We start from the raw sequence: 18647 nt of genomic DNA, 5'->3' as shown, positions 1-18647 counted from the left end.
TCCCAAGTCTATGGTAAAGATCAGGGAGTTGTGATTACTATCTCTGAAATGCTCACCCATCAAGAGATCTATTAATTGACCAGGTTCATTGCTTAGTACCAGATCCAGTATAGCTCTGCATTAATCGGCCTGTCTGCATATTGTATAAGGAATCCTTTCTGGGCACAGCAAACAAATTCTGTCCCATCTAAACCTTTTGCATCAAGTAGGTGCCAATCAATATCAGGGAACGTGAAGTCACTGAATACAACAACCCTGTAATTTTTTTGCACCTTTCCGAAAATTTGCCTCCTGATCTGTTCCTCAGTGACTCTGTTTCTGTTGAGGTATCTATAGATACTCCCAGTAGAGTGATTACACCTTTCCTGTTCCTGACTTTCACCCACATTGGATCAGTAGACAGCCCTTTCATATTGTCCTCCCTTCCTGCAGTTGTGATACCACCCCCTGGTAATCAATGCTGCCTCCCCAGATCTTTTAAGACCATAAGACAGTGGGGCAGAAGTAGGCCATTCGACAATTGATTCTGTTCTGACATTTGATTGTAGCTGATCCATTTCCCGCTCAACTATAATCTTCTGCCTTCTCCCCCTACCTTTCACGCCCTGAATAATCAGGAACCTATCAATCTCTGTGGTAAATTATCACAATGACCTGGCCACAGCTGCCTAAGGCAACAAATTCCACGGATTCACGGCCCTCTGGATAAAGAAATTCCTCTTCATCTCCATTCTGAATGGATGTTCCCCCTATTCCGAAGTTTGCCCTCTGGTCCTGGATGCCCCCACTAATGGAAACACCCTCTCCACATCCACTCTATCTAGGTCCTTCAATATTTGATAGGTTTCAATGAGATTCCCCCTCCCCCCCATTCTTCTAAATTCTGACGAGTACAGGCGCAGAACCAAAAACGTTCGTCATTGGGTAAACCTTTCAATCCCAGAATCATTTTTGTGAACCTCCTTTGAACCCTTTCCAATGTCAGCACATCCTGTACCATTTGACCTTTTTTGTTTCCAAGGCCGAGTAACTAGCTCAATGGTCAACCCAGCACAATAGAGAGCATGCAAGGAGCCAGCCAGATTCAACCTTGGGACCATTTGTCTCAAAGTCCATTGCTGATGCCACTACACAACCAGCCGGCTATAGTAATTCTCTTTACTCAACTGTAAACTGACACATCTGACTTTATCTTCGCCTCTCAAATTGCAGGGTGAATTTTATCATATTACAATCATGCTTCCAAAGGGCTCTTAATCAAATCTGGTTCATTATGCAACATCCAATCCAGAATAGCTCATCTTCTAGTGAGCTCAACCATAACTGCTCTAAAAAGCTATTTTATAGGCATTCTACAAATTCGCTCTCTTGGGATCCAAAATCAGCACAAACCTGATTTTTCCAATCTACTGAAATATCCCATGACTGTTGTAACATTGCCCTTTTGACATCACTTTTCTGCTTTCTATTGTAATTTGTAGCCCACATCCTGGCTACTGTATGGAGGCCTATATAACCATATAACAATTACAGCACAGAAACAGGCCATCTCGGCCCTTCTAGTCCGTGCCAAACTCTTACTCTCACCTAATCCCACCGACCTGCACTCAGCCCATAACCCTCCATTCCTTTCCTATCCATATATCTATCCAATTTAATTTTAAACAACAACATCGAACCTGCCCCAACCACTTCTGCTGGAAGCTTGTTCCACACAGCTACCACTCTCTGAGTAAAGAAGTTCCCCCTCATGTTACCCCTAAACTTTTGCCCTTTAACTCTCAACTCATGTCCTCTTGTTTGAATCTCCCCCATTCTCAATGGAAAAAGCCTATACACGTCAACTCTGTCAATCCCCTTCATAATTTTAAACACCTTTATCAAGTCCCCCCTCAACCTTCTACGCTCCAAAGAATAAAGACCTAACTTATTCAACGTTTCTCTGTAACTTAGAAGATGAAACCCAGGCAACATTTTAGTAAATCTCCTCTGTACTCTCTCAATTTTATTGACATCTTTCCTGTAATTCGGTGACCAGAACTATACACAATACTCCAAGTTTGGCCTTACCAATGCCTTATACAATTTCAACATTACATCCCAACTCCTATACTCAATGCTCTGATTAATAAAGGCCAGCATACCAAAAGCTTTCTTCACCACCCTATCCACATGAGATTCCACCTTCAGAGAACTATGCACCATTATTCCTAGATCCCTGTGTTCTACTGCATTCTTCAATGCCCTACCATTTACCATGTATGTCCTATTTTGATTAGTCCTATCAAAATGTAGCATCTCACATTTTTCAGCATTAAACTCCATCTGCCATCTTTCAGCCCACTCTTCTAACTGGCCTAAATCTCTCTGCAAGCTTTGAAAACCTACTTCATTATCCACAACTCCACCTATCTTAGTATCATCTGCATACTTACTACTCCAATTTATCACCCCATCATCCAGATCATTAATATATATGACAAACAACATTAGACCCAGTACAGATCCCTGAGGCACACCGCTACACACCGTCCTCCAATCTGACACACTGTTATCCACCACTACTCTCTGGCATCTCCCATCCAGCCACTGCTGAATCCATTTTACTACTTCGATATTAATGCCTAATGATTGAACCTTCCTAACTAACCTTCCGTGTGGGACCTTGTCAGAGGCCTTACTGAAGTCCATATAGACAACATCCACCACTTTATCCTCGTCAACTTTCCTAATAACCTCATCAAAAAATTCATTAAGATTTGTCAAACATGACCTTCCACGCACAAATCCATGTTGACTGTTCCTAATCAGACCCTGTCTATCCAGATAATTATATATACCATCACTAAGAATACTTTCCATCAATTTACCCACCACTGACATCAAACTCACAAGCCGGTAATTGCTAGGTTTACTCTTAGAACCCTTTTTAAACAACGGAACCACGTGAGCAATACGCCAGTCCTCCGGCACCATCCCCGTTTCTAATGACATTTGAAATATTCCACACTAACTTTCCTCAAGGTCCTAGGGAATATCTTGTCCGGACCCGGAGACTTACCCACTTTTATATTCCTTAAAAGTGCCAGTACTTCCTCTTCTTTAATAATCATACTTATATAACTCCAATGATGATCTTTTCACCTTTGTAGTTCCTTAACTCTGCCCACAATCATCCCACATTTTCTGAGCCTATGTCAGTTCTTTATAAGGATTTCATTTTTTACCAACAGAGCCACACCATCCCCTCTGCCTACCTGCCTGTGTTTTTGATACAATATGTAACATTGGATGTTAAGCTCCCAACTATAATCTTCTTTTAGCATGACTAAGTGTTGTCCACAACATTGTACCTGTGCTACAAGATTATCTACCTTATTTTGTACAGTATGTGTATTCGGATATACACCTTCAGCCTTGTATTTGTCACCCTTTTCAATTTTGACCCCTATTACACTGCATTTCATCCCACCCACTGCAATTTTGCTCTGTCATCTGCCTGTCCTCCCTGACCGTCTCACTACAGACGGACTCTGCTTGTATACCAACTATCCCATCCTTAGTCCTATCACTCTGGTTCCCATCCCCCACCAAATCAGTTTAAACTCTCTAGTAAACTCCCTCTCGGGTTCAAGTATAACCTGTCCCTTTTGTACAAGTCATTCCTTCCCCAGAAGATATCCCAATGATCCAGGAATCTGAAACCTTGCCCCTACAATAGTTCCTCAGCCACGCATTCATCTGCCAAATCAAGATTGCTACCATGAGGTCCTGCTTTTCAGCTTTCTACCTTGCTTCATAAATTTGCTCTCCTCCCTTTTCCTACCTATGTCATTGGTGCCAATATGTATTAAGACTTCTAGCTGCTCGCCCTCCCCCTTTAGAATGCTGTGGACCCTGGCACCTGGGAGGCAACATGCCATCCAGGTGTCTCTAGCACATCCATAGAAGGTTATGTCTACTCCTTTAACTATGGAATCTCCTATCACTACTGCTGTCATCTTCTCCCCCCTTCCTTTCTGAGCCACAGCACCAGACTTTGTGCCTCCCTCCTTCCCTGTCCCTTTTGAAACATCTAAACCCTGGAACATCCAGCACCATTCCTGCCCTTGTGACAGACAAGTCTCTGTAATGGTCACAACATCATAATTCCATGCTCTAAAATCATCACCCTTGTTCCTAATACTTCTTGCATCAGAATTGACACATTTCAACCCATCCAACAATTTGTGCCCAGTCTACTGCCTCACAGTCAGTCTACAAGCTGCATCTACCTTTCAACTAACAGCACCATTGCTCTGGCTCCCATCTCCTTTCCCAAAAAAAGCCTCATCCTTTGAACAGATGAGGTAGGAACTGCTAGAAAGCAATAGCATTTTCACAAGTGACAGGGTAGGAAGAAGTATGGTCAAGGTAACTGAGAATCAATACTTTGGTAAAAGATGTCAGTGGATAGTCTGCCTCCAGAGATGGAGACAGAGACTAGCAAATAGGTGGTTTAATATGTCACTTGTTGAAGCATGGTAGAAGATACAAAATTATTCTGTCTGTAGTGTGACCTTTAATGCTGAAATCAAATTTGTTGCGCTTAATACTTTTACAGAGATGCGCAGATGTTCGCCAAACACAAAAGTGACAGATGAAGTTGATTGTAATCCAGTGAAGAGTATGTATTGAACATTTCAATTTGTTATACACTGTAAAGTTTATAAATTATACATGTTTTAATTGCTTGTTAATGCATTATGATCCTGTTATTTGGCTAGGTTGAAACATGTAGAGTAAATGTAAAATGCTATTGATAATTTTGATATACCAAAAGCATAAGACAGGTAACGAAGGACTGCTGTGATGTGTAATGAAGGACTGCATTTGCTGTGATGTGGAAATGTGGCAGTCATTTGGGGAAAGGACAAGCTCTGGAAAATTATGAAAGATTTGATTTGTTAAGTTTAATTAATTGGACTCTGGGTGCTTCTAGCAACGCTGGCATTTACTGCTCCATCCTAATGGCCTTTGAGCTGACTGCCTTTTTGATGAAGGGAAACATTTACATTGCGTTGGTTATTGAGTTAGATTTGGAATCAGCAATGTCAGAGGATTGGTGGGTAGTACTGGCCTCCTCATCAATAGTTGTGCTCCCACTGCTATTTTAAAGATGTGTGTCTGTAAAAGCACGTTTTGGGTTTTCTTAGAAACTGGTATTTTTGCACAAACTGACAAACCTACAACTTCTTTTAACCCACAGTTTTTCACCATTCTCACATTTCTGATGTGGCTAGTTTTCTCCATCAATTTCTTCAGATTTTACCATCTCATGGTTGCAAAATGTGATTGGAATTGATTTGTTATTGTGACATGCACTGACATAAAGTGAAAAGCTTGCTTTGCATTCAATGCACAGTATGCTGAAGTAGTAACTGTTAAAACAATAGCAATATAAGTTACACAGAAAGTGTAATGCAGGTAAACTATTAAGTGCAAGATCATAGCAAGGTAGATTGTGAGGTCAAGGATCCAACTTATGATATTCTATAACCATTTAGTAGACATATTAACAGGGTAGAAGGTCTCCTTGAGCCGGGTGGTATGAGTTTTCTGGCTTTTGTGTCATTTGCCTGACGACAGAGATGTGGGTGAGGTCTTTGATTACGCTGGCTGCTTTACTGGGGCAGCAAGAAATACAGGCAGGATCCATGGAAGGGAGACTTGTCTCAGTGATGTACTAAGCTGTGTCCACAGTTCTTTTCAATTTCTGATGATCCCAAGCAGCGTCATTGTCAAATCAAAGACAGATAGGATGCTTTTTATGGTGCACCTGGAAGGGGACACACCAAAATTCTTTATCTTCCTGATGAAATATAGATGTTGGTGGGTTTTCTGGGCTGTGGCATTAATGTTATATGACCAGGAAAGGCTATTGGTGATGTTCACCCCCAGGAACTTGGAAGTTCTCAACTCTTTCGGCCGCAACTGTGGGTTGAGTAATTTGTGATGATCGGATGGAGAGAAAAATATGTAGAACAAATGATTGGTCAATTATTGAGTATTTTGCATAATCATTAAAATTAACATAAGGTACAGTTTGATACTTAAGGTACATTGGTAAATTAATGAGTGGATTAGATTATCTCTTTTTCACTAGAGTTGGTTCTTCTGAGCTCACAAAATTAAATCTGACATGGAGAAACCTTAAAGAGAGAACAAAGGTTTGGCAGCTCTGACGTTCATGGTGGGATTCTATCATAAAGTCACAGATTTAAATTTGTCTCTTTTTATGTGAGTTTTGGTATATCATTCGCTCACTGCACAGCAGAATAACTCCTGACATCTGGAACAAAACATTGGTAAGATGTCAAGACTAAGAGAGTTATAATTGGCCTGCAATTTGTTTTTTTTGTTTGGAGCTTAGGAATTTTGTGTGTGGTGAAAAGGATACTTAAAAGATTCTTAGTTCTAGTGATTTGAATCAGTTTCCTCAAGATGGACCTTGGCCAATTAACAATAGCAGTTGGAGTTGATAGATTCTGCAGACTGCCTGTAAATCTGCTATTCAAACTGGGATATTGATTTAGTTTTTTTTGTTAAAAAGGTAGACATCAACACGAGCTAAAAATGAATCATTAATGGTGGTTAAGATGGAATGTTCTACAGTACTATTAATAAGTGTGTGTATGTCACACACACAAAATGCTGGAAGAACTCAGGCGGTCAGGCAGCATCCACGGAAATGAACAGTTAATCTTTTCAGCAAAGGCCTTTCTTCATGACTGAAAAAGAAGGGGGAAGATACCAGAATACCTTTCTATTCTGTTCATCTCCATGGTTGCTGCCTGACCTGCTGATTTCCTTCATCATTTTCTGTATGTTGCTTTAAATTTCCAGCATCAGCAGAATTTCTTATGTTTATTTTGTGTGTGTGTGTGTTTGTTTTTATATATTAAAATAATGACACTTGTTGAAGCATGGTAGAAGATATGAAGTCATTCTATCTGTAGTGTGACCTTTTGTGCTGTGATCGAATTGTTGCTCTTAACACTAATAAATATATATTTGTTTGCTAGTTAAGGATCAGTGTTGGAGCTGTTATTTGTCTTGCATATTAACAATGTGAATATGAATGTAGTGAGTACAGTTAGTAATTTCATAGTTGACATGAAAATTATGGGTATTGTGCAGGGGATATTCTAAGGTACAGGATGATATTCTTCAGTTGATGAAATGGGTGAGGAATATGAGGTTTGGAGGGTATTTGAAGGTTTTTTTTATCCACAGGACAGACGGAATATCACATGTGCCTGGGGGGATGGTGAAAGTAGAGACGCATGGATGACTAGAATTGCAAGCCATTAGAGGTTATGGACTAAGTGCTGGAAATTGAGATTAGTATTGATTGAGTGTTTCAAGACTAGCATGGACAAGATGGCTGAGGTGCCAGTTTCTGTGTTGTATGAATCTGACTTTGACTCAAACTCCCAGAGGGATGAAGGAATAACATCTGATAAACAGAATGACTATGTTTGGAGTTGTGTTCAGTAATATTCTAGATTTTAAAAAATGCAGGAGGAAATTTTGCAGATGATCGATTGTATACTCTTCAAGTTACTGATGCTGAACCAAGTAGTAGAATCGTGAGCTTCTTCCAAAAGTGATCTTTTATAGATCAAAGTATCAACAATAAATGGTAACTACATTAAAGACAGTTATGTTCTGATCTGTTTCCTCTTCTCCCCTTTTGCAATTCTATCTCAAATTAAGTAGTTGCCTTGTTTGGAAAGTTAGGTGAATTCTTCTACATCATCTTGTCATTGGGTAAAAGTTTTATATATGTATAATTCTGTATTTCTGATGATTCCTTGGTATGTGCTTCAGCATCTGAAGTATGTTTCTTTTCTTTTAGACATGAGTCCTGAAAGTGAACCTGACTCTAACCAGTCAGATGAAGGTAAGCGCATGTGCATAAAATGTTTGTCTTTTTTAATCTGATGTTCACCTTTAGTTATTGGCAAAATCTGGCTTTGAGGAAGTCAGTGGCTTTCTAATTTCCAGTAGAGATCCATCAATACTGATGCTTTTGATTTTTTTTTCTCTTTTTGTAGAAACCACTGACTCACCTTTGGATCTGGGAGCAGCTGGGGATTCACCAATATTTAGCAGGACTCGCTCTCGCACTTCAGGGATAGAATTCTCAGAGAGTGAGCACACTTAGCCTCACTCCAGAAAATTGGGTTTTTCATTTCAAGTGTCGATGCTAGCATGTATATAGTAGAATTATTGGTGATTGTGTGGTAACTTATCATTGGCTCAATACATTAGTGATTTTCCTCCCTAATCAGATTGATGGACAATCAGCTTCACTGCTTGAGGAATGTGCAGCTGATTTTGGACTTTTTTATCCATTCCATCCCTCTAATTCCTATTTCCCCTCCCTTACTCTTTCGGGTAGATGGAGCTCGTCAGCCTGGGAAGGCAGTCCATCTAAGAGAGGGAAAACTTAGATTTCAAAGCTCCGCTGCCTTGCAGCCATACCCGCTAATGGGAAATGCTTCGGGAGTAAACTCTGAGGACAAATCCGGAGCTGGAGTCCCTAAGGCAGTCTGACGTTACCTTCAACCTCGTTCTGGCAACTCCTGCGATGACACTGGTGCCAAGCTGTATCGGCCCTTGCCTTTCCCTTGGACAACATCGGTGTCGTGGAGAGGGGAGACTTGCAGCATGGGCAACTGCCAGTCTTCCATACAACCTTGCCCAGGCCTGTGCCTGGAGAGGACACTCCAGCGTCGCCTCACCGCGACAGCACAACATGGAAAAGACTTTCCAGGCGCAGATCCTGGCGAGTGGACAAGATGCCACCACTCTTGTCCAATTTTTCGTAACAGATGACCACAGAGTTAGATTTTCTAAAAGGAGCTGCCAGATAGCTATTGGGTATTAGATTCTTGACCAATGTTTTTCTTTTTCTTTTTTGACTTTTTGAAGGCTAATATTAGATCATGAGGACACGCAGTCCTCTTTTATTGTCATTTAGTAATGCATGCATTAAGAAATGATACAATGTTCCTCCAGAATGATATCACAGAAACACAAGACAAACCAAGATTTAAAAAAACTGGAAAAAACCACATAATTATAACACATAGTTACAACAGTGCAAAGCAATACCGTAATTTGATGAAGAACAGACCATGGGCACAGTAAAAAAAAAAAGTATCAAAGTCTCTCGAAAGTCCTATCATCTCACGCAGACGGTAGAAGGGAGAAACTTTCCCTGCCATGAGCTTCCAGCGCCGCAAACTTGCCGATGCAGCACCCTGGAAGCACCCGGCCATAGCCGACTCTTGAGTCCATCTGAAAACTTTCAGCCTCCAACCAGCCCTCCGACACCGAGCACCGAGCACCACCTCTGCCGAGTGCTTCGACCCGGGCCCCGGCAACCGGCAACAGGCAATAGGCAAAGCCGAGGATTTGGGGCCTTCCCCTCCAGAGATTCTCGATCGCACAGTAGCAGCGGCAGTGAAGCAGGCATTTCAGAAGTTTCTCCAGATGTTCCTCTGTGCTTCTCACGTCTGTCTTCATCAAATCAGGATTGTGCACAGCCCCTATTTAACAAATACAATATCATTTCGGAGCGGCCACGCACGCTGTGTCGCGCTGCCATTTTCTCTTCCCTTCCCCGGTTCTATCAGTTTTAATGTCCTTGAAGGCAGATCTCGAAATATGCTTTTATTCAGTTTTCTGTGGATTGCTATTGAGAAAACTCAGTAACAAATGCCTGTGTACATGTACAGGAATTTGAATTAAACAGTTGAGCTTAACTTGCTGATGAACTTGTATCCATATATTTGCAGATCAAAATCTCCAACAGCCTAACTTAAGCAGAAGACCGCTTCGTTCAACTCGAGGTTGGTGTCTTGTTATTTGAGTGTGGTAAAGTGATAGTTGTATAGAGAGGATGTCACTGAGTGTTGAAATGGCCGAGCAAATCTCATTCAAGTGCTCTTTACTTATCAGATTACTAACCACTGTTTAACCTGTTCAGTTTGCAAAGTTATAAAATCATATAGAACAAGAGAGAGAGAGGTATTTGACATACTATGCACATGCTGGCCCTTTGAGAGATCTATTCAGATCGCAAATATTACTGAACTTACCAATCAAATTGGGGCCTAGAATTGGAAGAACACAGAATTCTTGGAGGGTTGAAGTAGGGCCAGAGAAAAAAGAAGGTATAAGTATCTCCATGTGATTTCATTTTCATCTTCTTATCCAAGCGAATTGTCACATTTCCCAATTCTAGTGTATGGAGCCTTGTGCCAGATTTTATCAGCTAAATTGACAATGATGTGCCTTGGAATATCATAAAACTTTAAAGGCTCTCTCTCAATAATTTATATAGTAAGTTTTTGTAGGGAAAGAGTCTGAAAGCCAAATATGGAAACTAGAATGTTTAAGTTGCAGAAGTGTATTTGCAGAGTTGTGTTAAGTGTCATTATAATGAATGCACTGTCAAGGGCGAGTTAAATTTCTGCGATCAGGCAAAGGTAGGTGAACTAAATAGGAAAGTACTATCTTTGTTTGTGATTGGCAATAATGCCTTTCCATATTCTATAAAATAAATTCTGTTGAAATTTGTCAATATTGAGTTTTGAAATCTGGGTAAAATTGTGTTTGAGAATATTTTCAAGCAGGAATGATTGAATGAATGATGTATGCAGTGGATTGTGTTCCTGAGATGCTGGAACTTTGGCTATTTCATGGTAACCAGATTGATGAACTCTAAATTGCAAGCATCAGAATAACTTTCATTTGCCTTTGGAATACGAAGGGGAGGGAGGGGGATCTTTTATCTTTTTTCAATGAAAGATGGCATAGTTGGATAGAATTGGGCTCTTCATCTTAAGCATAAAATTGCACATAAAATAAGTTAAGATAATGCTGAAGTCCCACATTCACATGTTAAGACAAAAAACCCTTGATCTGTTTCAAGAGTCAAAATGCTTTCTTTTCTAGGAACATTTCTGGCTGTCTTTTAGTTTAATCTTTCAAACGTTTGAACACATTGCAAATGAGAATGAGCACAGCGGTGAAGAAGCAGCAGGGATGTCCTGTCCGAAACGTCTATGCTTTTTTCTTCCCTCAGATGTGGCCTGACTTGCTGACCATTTCCAGCATTTTCTGTTTTAGATTTCCAGCATCGGCACTTCTTTAAATTTTCAGTTGAGTTAGCTTGTGACTAGTTTTAAAAATTAAGCTAATCTATAATGTGTAATAAATTGAATCTAGCTTTCTGCTTGAAATTGCCCAGGAGGAGTTTTGGTACTCAAAGTTTAAAATCTTTGAACTATCTCAATCACTTCATTATATACATGTACTTGCAAATATTGTTAACCCATTTAATTTTTTCCTGTAGGTCAAAAGGATGATGTAACTCCATCAAACAAAGTTAATACTAAGCGTGTACCTCCAGGTAAAGCAAAACAGTATTTTGTTGTGATTTTTTTCTTCTATTTTGTTCATGTTGAGTTTTGAGGAGAATTTTTTTAAAGTACAGGACACTGCACAGGTTAGTGAGTGTTTTGTTTCTGAGAACTGTCAGTTATCTGAAGTTTTAGGAAGTTGGAAAGCTGTTGTCTGAGATTCCTAAAGTTACACTCATGAATTAATTAGGAACAGATTAGTTTAGATCATTATTATATCTTAGTTAGAATTAGTTTAATTAGTACAGATCTGTACTGCAGATTTATTGTATGCTGGACCAGAGAGTTCCAACCAATATTAAGTGATTAAAATAAGTAATTTGGGTTTACATTCTAATTTTAGAATTGTACTCCATTGGGTGTTTAGCATTTGGGGTATCATAAAAATCTGAGAGTTGCTCTACAGTTTCATGTTCTTCTTTAATTGTCTATCTCTGTCTCCTATTGTGATAAGTTTACTATTCAGCACTCCAACGGGTTAAAGGAGTTCTTATTACAACAAGAGGAAATCATGCCAGGTTTATTTCATCATAGAGCATTTCCTGATTTTCAAGACATTCGGCAAATGATTTACACTTGTCTAATATATGTTGTGTTTTTGACTTTTAAGTGCGACTGAGAATTATTGCAGACAAGGGAATAATTGATTTGGTGATCTGGGTTTATCTTGCATTATAATTGGGTTTACTGTCTGGATGTATGCCTGTGTTGATGTTGTAATGGTATTTGTGATATCACAGAGAATGCAGTGGTTTGTTGCTTTCAGCAGCCTCATGTTTACTTTTGGTTGTTTATTTCTACAGTACTGCCTTGCACTGAGCCTTCCCCAAAGAACGATGAAAGAAGCAGAGGACTTGCACAGGAAGGTATTGGATTAATCAAATTATTCGATATTGAGTTTATGCCAGGAGTAGAAGATATGTAAAAAGTTTCCTGGGCTTCACTGACAAGAATTTAAAGTCTGGATTGGAGTGTTTAAAATTTAGGGTAATAATGCAGTTTGTAAGTAATTGTTGAAAGAAGCAGCCAATAGTTAATGTGAAATTTTGCAGCTGTAGAAAGTTCACCAACTGACTGATCTGTTTGTTTATGTCAAGTCACTTATGCTCCTTTTTAAAACCCAGAATAACGTGATCATATGTGAATGTTGTAAATTGTAAAACTTTTAATATTTTGCCTCCTTCAAATGTTGATTCGACCCAAACAAATTTTTGGAAATAATAGCAGGAAACTGTTTGCATTGACAATCAAGCAGCATCAGTGTGGAGTGAAACAGTCAACATTTTAGGTCAAAAGCTCTTCATCAGATGTAGAAAAATGAAGAGAGTGAGTTGTAGAGAGAAGGAGGGATGGTGGGAAGTTCTGAGGTGGAGTGCAGACCAAAGATGGCAAGCCATCAAACATTTTAAATGCTGGCACTGTCTTCAGGTTAAAACTTTGTCCATTTCTCTTTGTACAGCCGCTGCCTGACCTGCATCTGCAGATTCTTGATCTGGGGTGGGGAATAAGCAATTGAAAACGGGAAAATTAAGAAATTAAATTGTGAAATTCAAGATTTGATCCCCAGGGCTGCATTGCATCCTCTTGTGAACCTGTTGTGCTTTCCCTCATGCCTATATTCAGTAATGCAAGATAAAATATACATGGGACAGAAAATTAAAGTGGCAGGCAGTGGAAGCTCAGGTTTGTAAAATAGTTACCCGAATCTGTGGTTAGAGTTTCTGATGTGGACATGATCACATTATGAGGACTTGATCTAATACAGTGAATTGGAAAAAGTGCATGTGAATTGCTACTTCATCTGGAAGCTCAGTTTGGGTCTGCAAGAGGTAGGCAGGGAAGACATAAAAGATCAATGTTGAACGTCCTTAAGTTGTGTGGAAAAGTGCTTTGAGCAGGAGATGACTTAGTAGGGATGGAGGAGTTAAATGGAGAGTTGTGGATAGAAAGGTCCCTTTGTAACACTGAGCGGTCTCACTTGCACATTGGCTCTGTGTGTACTATGACCTAATCACTTGGATAAGGTGAAAATAGTCCATTCATAATATGAAAGTTATTTGTCAAGGCACAGGGTTTTCTGTTTTTCAAAGCTGTCAATTTCTTTTTCATGTTTTTGAATGTCCTTGTTAAGTATTTGAAACCTACTACAGGTTAATAATGCATAGTTAAACTGGGACAGATAGGTTGGGTTTCAACTTGAAACATCAACAATACCTTTCCTCCCTGCAGATGATGCTTGACTCACTAAGTTCTTCAAGCAGATTGTATGTTAGTCCAGATTCCAGCATTTGCCTTCTCTTTGTCTGCACTTAAGTTGGCAGCTGCTGGCTGAGCTGACAGAATCCTGCAGAATTTGGCTGCCAGTTTGAGTCTATGGCAACTAACATCAAATTCAAGTTTATTGTTGTCATTGGCATACATGCAGCAACAGCACAGGATGAGGACAAACATGAGTTAACATAAACTTAAACTAATATAAGTTATGCATGTGTGGAAAATAAACAACAAAATAAATAATGACACCAGTGCAAAATTGAGAGACAGAAAAGTAATAGTCCAAGATAGTGTTAAGGTTTCTCAGACTATTCAAGAACCTGATGGCAGTGGGGAAGCTGTAGAAACTTGGACTGAGTCTCTAGGCTCTTGCACCTACCTACTGGTAGTATTGAGAAGATGGCATGGCCTGGATGATGAGGGTCCCTGAAGATGGATGTTGCCTGTTATAGATGTCCTCAGTGGTTGACAAGCCCACTGTTCTCTAGCCTTTTACATTCCTGTGCAGTTAAGTTTCCATACCAGACAGTGATGCAACCAAAGTTCCTTCACAGTACATTTGAGTGTAATATCTTGTCTTATCCTTAAATATTTACATGTAGGGAGTGCATCAGTCCAAGATGGTCGTAGTAACTGCCACACATTGCTTGTGGCCCCTTCTTAATGTTGACCAGCATTACCCCAATGCTAAACTGAAAAGATGGAGAGCAGACCGAGCAATTCAAAACAAACATCTCCGAACTGTTGTGGTCCATTAGTAGTGTATTTGTTTATCAACAGTGTGTAACCTCATTCCCCAGCATAGCTGTTACTCTCAAGAGAGGGGACCGATGCAGGTTTAATAAAAAAGTTAATAAATGTTAGTAGATGGATCATAAGTCATACTGTAGGACCAGAAATAGGCCACTTGACCCATTGAGTCTGCTCCACCAATCAACCATGGCTGATTCATTTTCACTCTTGTCCTTCCTTTTCCCAATACCACTGGTGCTCTTAGCAATCAAGAACCTCCACTTTAAATACTGTATACCCAGTAACCTGGCCTCCACAACCATCTGTGGCAATGAATTCCGCAGATTCACTACCCTCTGGCAAAAGAAATTCTTCCTCGTAACCAGGTAAGTTTAAACTTGAAACAACAGCTGAATGCTACAGTTTAGAATTATGTCTATGCTAAACAGTGAATTCCTTCACAATGACTACAGTAATGTAAAAATCAGCTCACTGAAGGTGATTATGGATCTCAGTGATGCCCATGTACCTGAATGAGGAAAAAGTAAACTGATACAGAGTGGGAATATCTTTGAGGAGGTTAGGAACTCATACTGCATTTACTCTATGTGTGGTCTCTGGCTGAGTATTGGGAGTAAGTCTCATCTTGCATTGAGAGGTACCGGTTTTGTCTCAGTATTCTAACATCCCATATAGTCTGGTACAGATGTCCTAGTGGCCACATGCGTTCAGGCAGGTATAATCTTAGTATGCTAACATACACAGTTTCAGTTGCCAGTGTGGTACTATTAACTGTGAGGTCCTGTGCAGTAAGGTGCAGGTGACTGGCTATTTAAACATTCATTGATTTTTCTGTCTCTTTCATTCCTCTTTAGGGAGTGCCGATACCTCAAACAGGAATGTGATCTTCATTCTAATGATTGTAGTGGTGGTTTTCTCTGTGTTGTTCCTGATGAGTAAGCCCCAGTCTGTTACTTTGGTGAAAAGAACAAAGCTAACTGTATTTTTAGACAAGTTTGAGCAGGTTCAGGCCCTGTTCTACGGGCAGCAGTCAGCACTGTGGAAGAGAAGCAGGATCACACTGTGCAACCACATTAATCTGACCCGGCATGAGAAACCTGCCATCCTGATGTTTGTAGCTGCATCAGATGGGCAGAAGACCATGAGGTGCCTCACTCGTCGGATTGCAGATGCTTACTCCGCAGCCCTCAATGCTACTGCAGCGGTGGAAGTCAACGCAACTGTTAGTAGTGGCCAAAACAGTGATGGTGTGAAACTGGAGGTGGATACCCAGCTGTCATCTGGGTTTGACAAAGGCAGCAAGGTAGCAGTCATTCACCACTTCCAGGATCTTCCCCCATTGTCCACCCTGATCTTCTACAAGTACTGTGACCATGAGAACGCAGCCTATAAGGCAGTTGCCCTGCTGATCACTATTCTCCTGGATGAGGAGAAATTGGCACCAGACATTAGCCTGAAAGTCTTGGAAATGAAGGTCCGTGACTTTCTGATAAGGAGGTTTTCTGCTTCTGAAGGTAGTCAAGGCATGGACACTGACAAACTGAGCGGCCTGTGGAGTCGCATTGCCCATGTCGTGCTTCCAGTGGCACCAGTTCGTGAGATAGAGGAAGGAGGTTGTGTTTTGAAAGGGCACTGAAAGTGATCCATGGGAAGTGAAGTCAAAGGGAAGTTTAAACACTTGCATTTGGTTGCCTTTTCCTCATCCGTAATCTCCCTCCTCCTGGTTCCTCTCCACCTGTTTCTGTCAGGTGTACAAGTACAGAAATCTCAAATGATGAGTCATGGGTGAGGGAGGCTGATCCCAGTCAGAAATGTATCACTTAACAGGAATGCAGACACCGAAGTAGAAACCTCTCGCCAACAAGAATAGATATCGCCTTCTGTTTTTACTGGAAAGGACAGTTTACAAATCTTAAGTTAGAAACAAATTAAAATTGTGACATTATGTGTTAAGATATTAATTGGCTACTTTGTGTTGTAACAAAAAAGGAGGTTCTATATGCACAGACCCTCCCACTTTCCTAATTCCTAATGCACTATTTCACCCGATGTACCATGAGCTGAGTCTTGCATTAGACAGTTTGATTGGGGCCCTCATGCCGGTGATGAGCATCCATTTAATGCCAAGTTTTACTTGTGCGGTGATGTATCACAGCGTTAAAGACCATCTCAACTAATATGCAGTGATTTAAAATAGAAATATGGATATAGGTGATATTGGACACACTAGCAGCTGATGTGAATGATTTTGGTGGGTCAGATAGCTTTTCATTCGGGTTGGATGCATGAAATAGATTAAGGAACAGATTTAAAAAAAAGGGCAAGATGGATAGACCTTTCCCCCACTTTGATCCCAGAAATAACCATTGGCAGGAAGTAGATCAACAGAGTTACTAGTTGTCAGTCATACTAACATATGCAAAAAGAGTTATCTCACTGATTGAATACAATACTCAATCAACCACTTCCAATTCTTCTTGAACTGGAGTTGAGCAGAGTGGAGTGCAGATCAAACAGACTGTAATAAGTAGACCACTGTTCATTGATAAGTCTTAATTCTACTTAGAGAATTAGGAATCCTCCTAAAGCCTCAACTTCATGTTGTGACTTACGAACTCTGCCAATAATTATATAATCCAGAGGTAATGTGTGAACTGTTAGTTCCCATCTCCTTTCCCACCACACCAACCACTCTCCTCTCCCACTTCTAAACCCCCAGGAAAAGTCAATAGCTTAATGGTTTTATTTTTGCAGCACTATGAATGTAACCCTTTGCTTGATCATGTTTTATGTCATGTCTGCACGTGCCTTAAGTTGAATGGGAATTGGTGGCAATGGTTGGTTAGACAGGGTGGAGTTGCCAGCAATATTGAACTACATGTTAATTTTTCATACAAGCTAAATATTTTGAATCACATTCATGCTGTTTTATTGAATCCTGTTTAAACTTTCTCTACTACATGGTAGTATGATTTCTGTAACAGCCTCTACAAAATTAAGAGTAATTTGTATTTTTTTTAAAAATCCAAAAGCTGGAATTTTAATTGCAAATATTACTAATCTGTTTAACTTGAGCGGGCTTAATTTTCTTTCCCCAAGAAAAAAACAGAAAAAAGATTTAAAGCAAATGTAGTAAAATAACACTCAAAGGAACAGTCCTATTTAGGCACTGGCTGCTTTGTTAAACCCAGCAAATGTATGGAGCAAAATATTGACCTGAAGACCATCGCTATAAATCTTTTGTTCGTGGAAGTTCCCTGTCTTTCAATTTCTTAGGACTTCTCAAAATGCCTTGTACTAGATTCATTGTTGAAAGACAGTCAATAAATACACTAGAAAGTTTCACAGCATGTGATTTTGCTCCTTTTTATTCAAACGTAGAAATAAGAATTCTAGTCTTATGATACCTTACCTCTAAATGTGACATCTACTTTTACAATGGCTGCATTTTTGTGTAGTAAGAATTTGTGTTAACAAAAATAAAAGTTGTATTTTTTAAAAATTATGTTTATCTTAGTCTATGAGCATGAGTCCATCTGCTGGTTTCTAAAGTGTTGGTTCCTTCATGTTGAATTGCACAGCTTTCATCAGTTTCAGATGCATTGTAGCCAGCTGCAGTAGCAGGAGCTTCATACTGATTTTAAGGGGGATCTTGAGAGACTGGAGGAGAAATGGAACAATCATGTGATATCAGAGGAATCAATGAAAAACATTGCTTCCAAGACCTATGTTATCCTGACTTGAGATCCTGCTGTTCCGCTGTTGTCACTGTGCCACATTCTTGGAATTACAGTACTTAAAAGCTTTGCAGGAATACCTTGGCCGTATGAGCTACGTTGCCTTAAAGATACTCACTACCACCACCTCAAGAGCAGCTGAGTTATGGCCAATAGATGGTGACCTTTGCCAGTGATATTTGTCTCAGTGACTGAGGTTTAAAGGTGATTTGAACAGAAAGTCCTTCAATTGAGCAAGGGGATATTCAGGAGGATGTCTTTGAGTTCCCAGCCAGGAATCATTCCTTCTATGTTTGCTGTCTAAAGTTGAACAAGTCCAGTTCAGAATCTGCATCCTAATGACTATCAACACAATTTTGGATAGAGGAAACATGATGAGCTGGATGTTTAATGGCCTAAACAAACA

The 18647-nt window shown here is 40.0% G+C and overlaps 1 protein-coding gene across 2 annotated transcripts in view; it reads left to right on the top strand.

The window, feature by feature from the left end:
- LOC140206118 (torsin-1A-interacting protein 2-like) overlaps nt 1–17980 on the top strand; it is a 30751-nt gene extending 12771 nt beyond the window's left edge. Inside the window, exons 2-8 of one of the 2 annotated variants that reach the window (XM_072274304.1) lie at nt 4604–4666; nt 7901–7945; nt 8100–8195; nt 9849–9902; nt 11411–11467; nt 12281–12343; nt 15359–17980. In XM_072274304.1, coding sequence (XP_072130405.1) covers nt 4606–4666; nt 7901–7945; nt 8100–8195; nt 9849–9902; nt 11411–11467; nt 12281–12343; nt 15359–16140 — 1158 coding nt within the window. In that variant the 5' untranslated portion in view covers nt 4604–4605 and the 3' untranslated portion in view covers nt 16141–17980. The remainder of the gene's footprint in view (nt 1–4603; nt 4667–7900; nt 7946–8099; nt 8196–9848; nt 9903–11410; nt 11468–12280; nt 12344–15358) is intronic. The other variant, XM_072274303.1, reaches the window with a different exon arrangement.
- The last annotated feature ends 667 nt before the right edge of the window (nt 17981–18647 follow it).

Source organism: Mobula birostris, chromosome 12, assembly GCF_030028105.1.
Source record: "Mobula birostris isolate sMobBir1 chromosome 12, sMobBir1.hap1, whole genome shotgun sequence".
NCBI classification, from domain to species: Eukaryota; Metazoa; Chordata; class Chondrichthyes; order Myliobatiformes; family Myliobatidae; genus Mobula; species Mobula birostris.
Note: the sequence above shows the minus strand (reverse complement) of the source record. Positions and strands in the feature narration are given on the sequence as shown.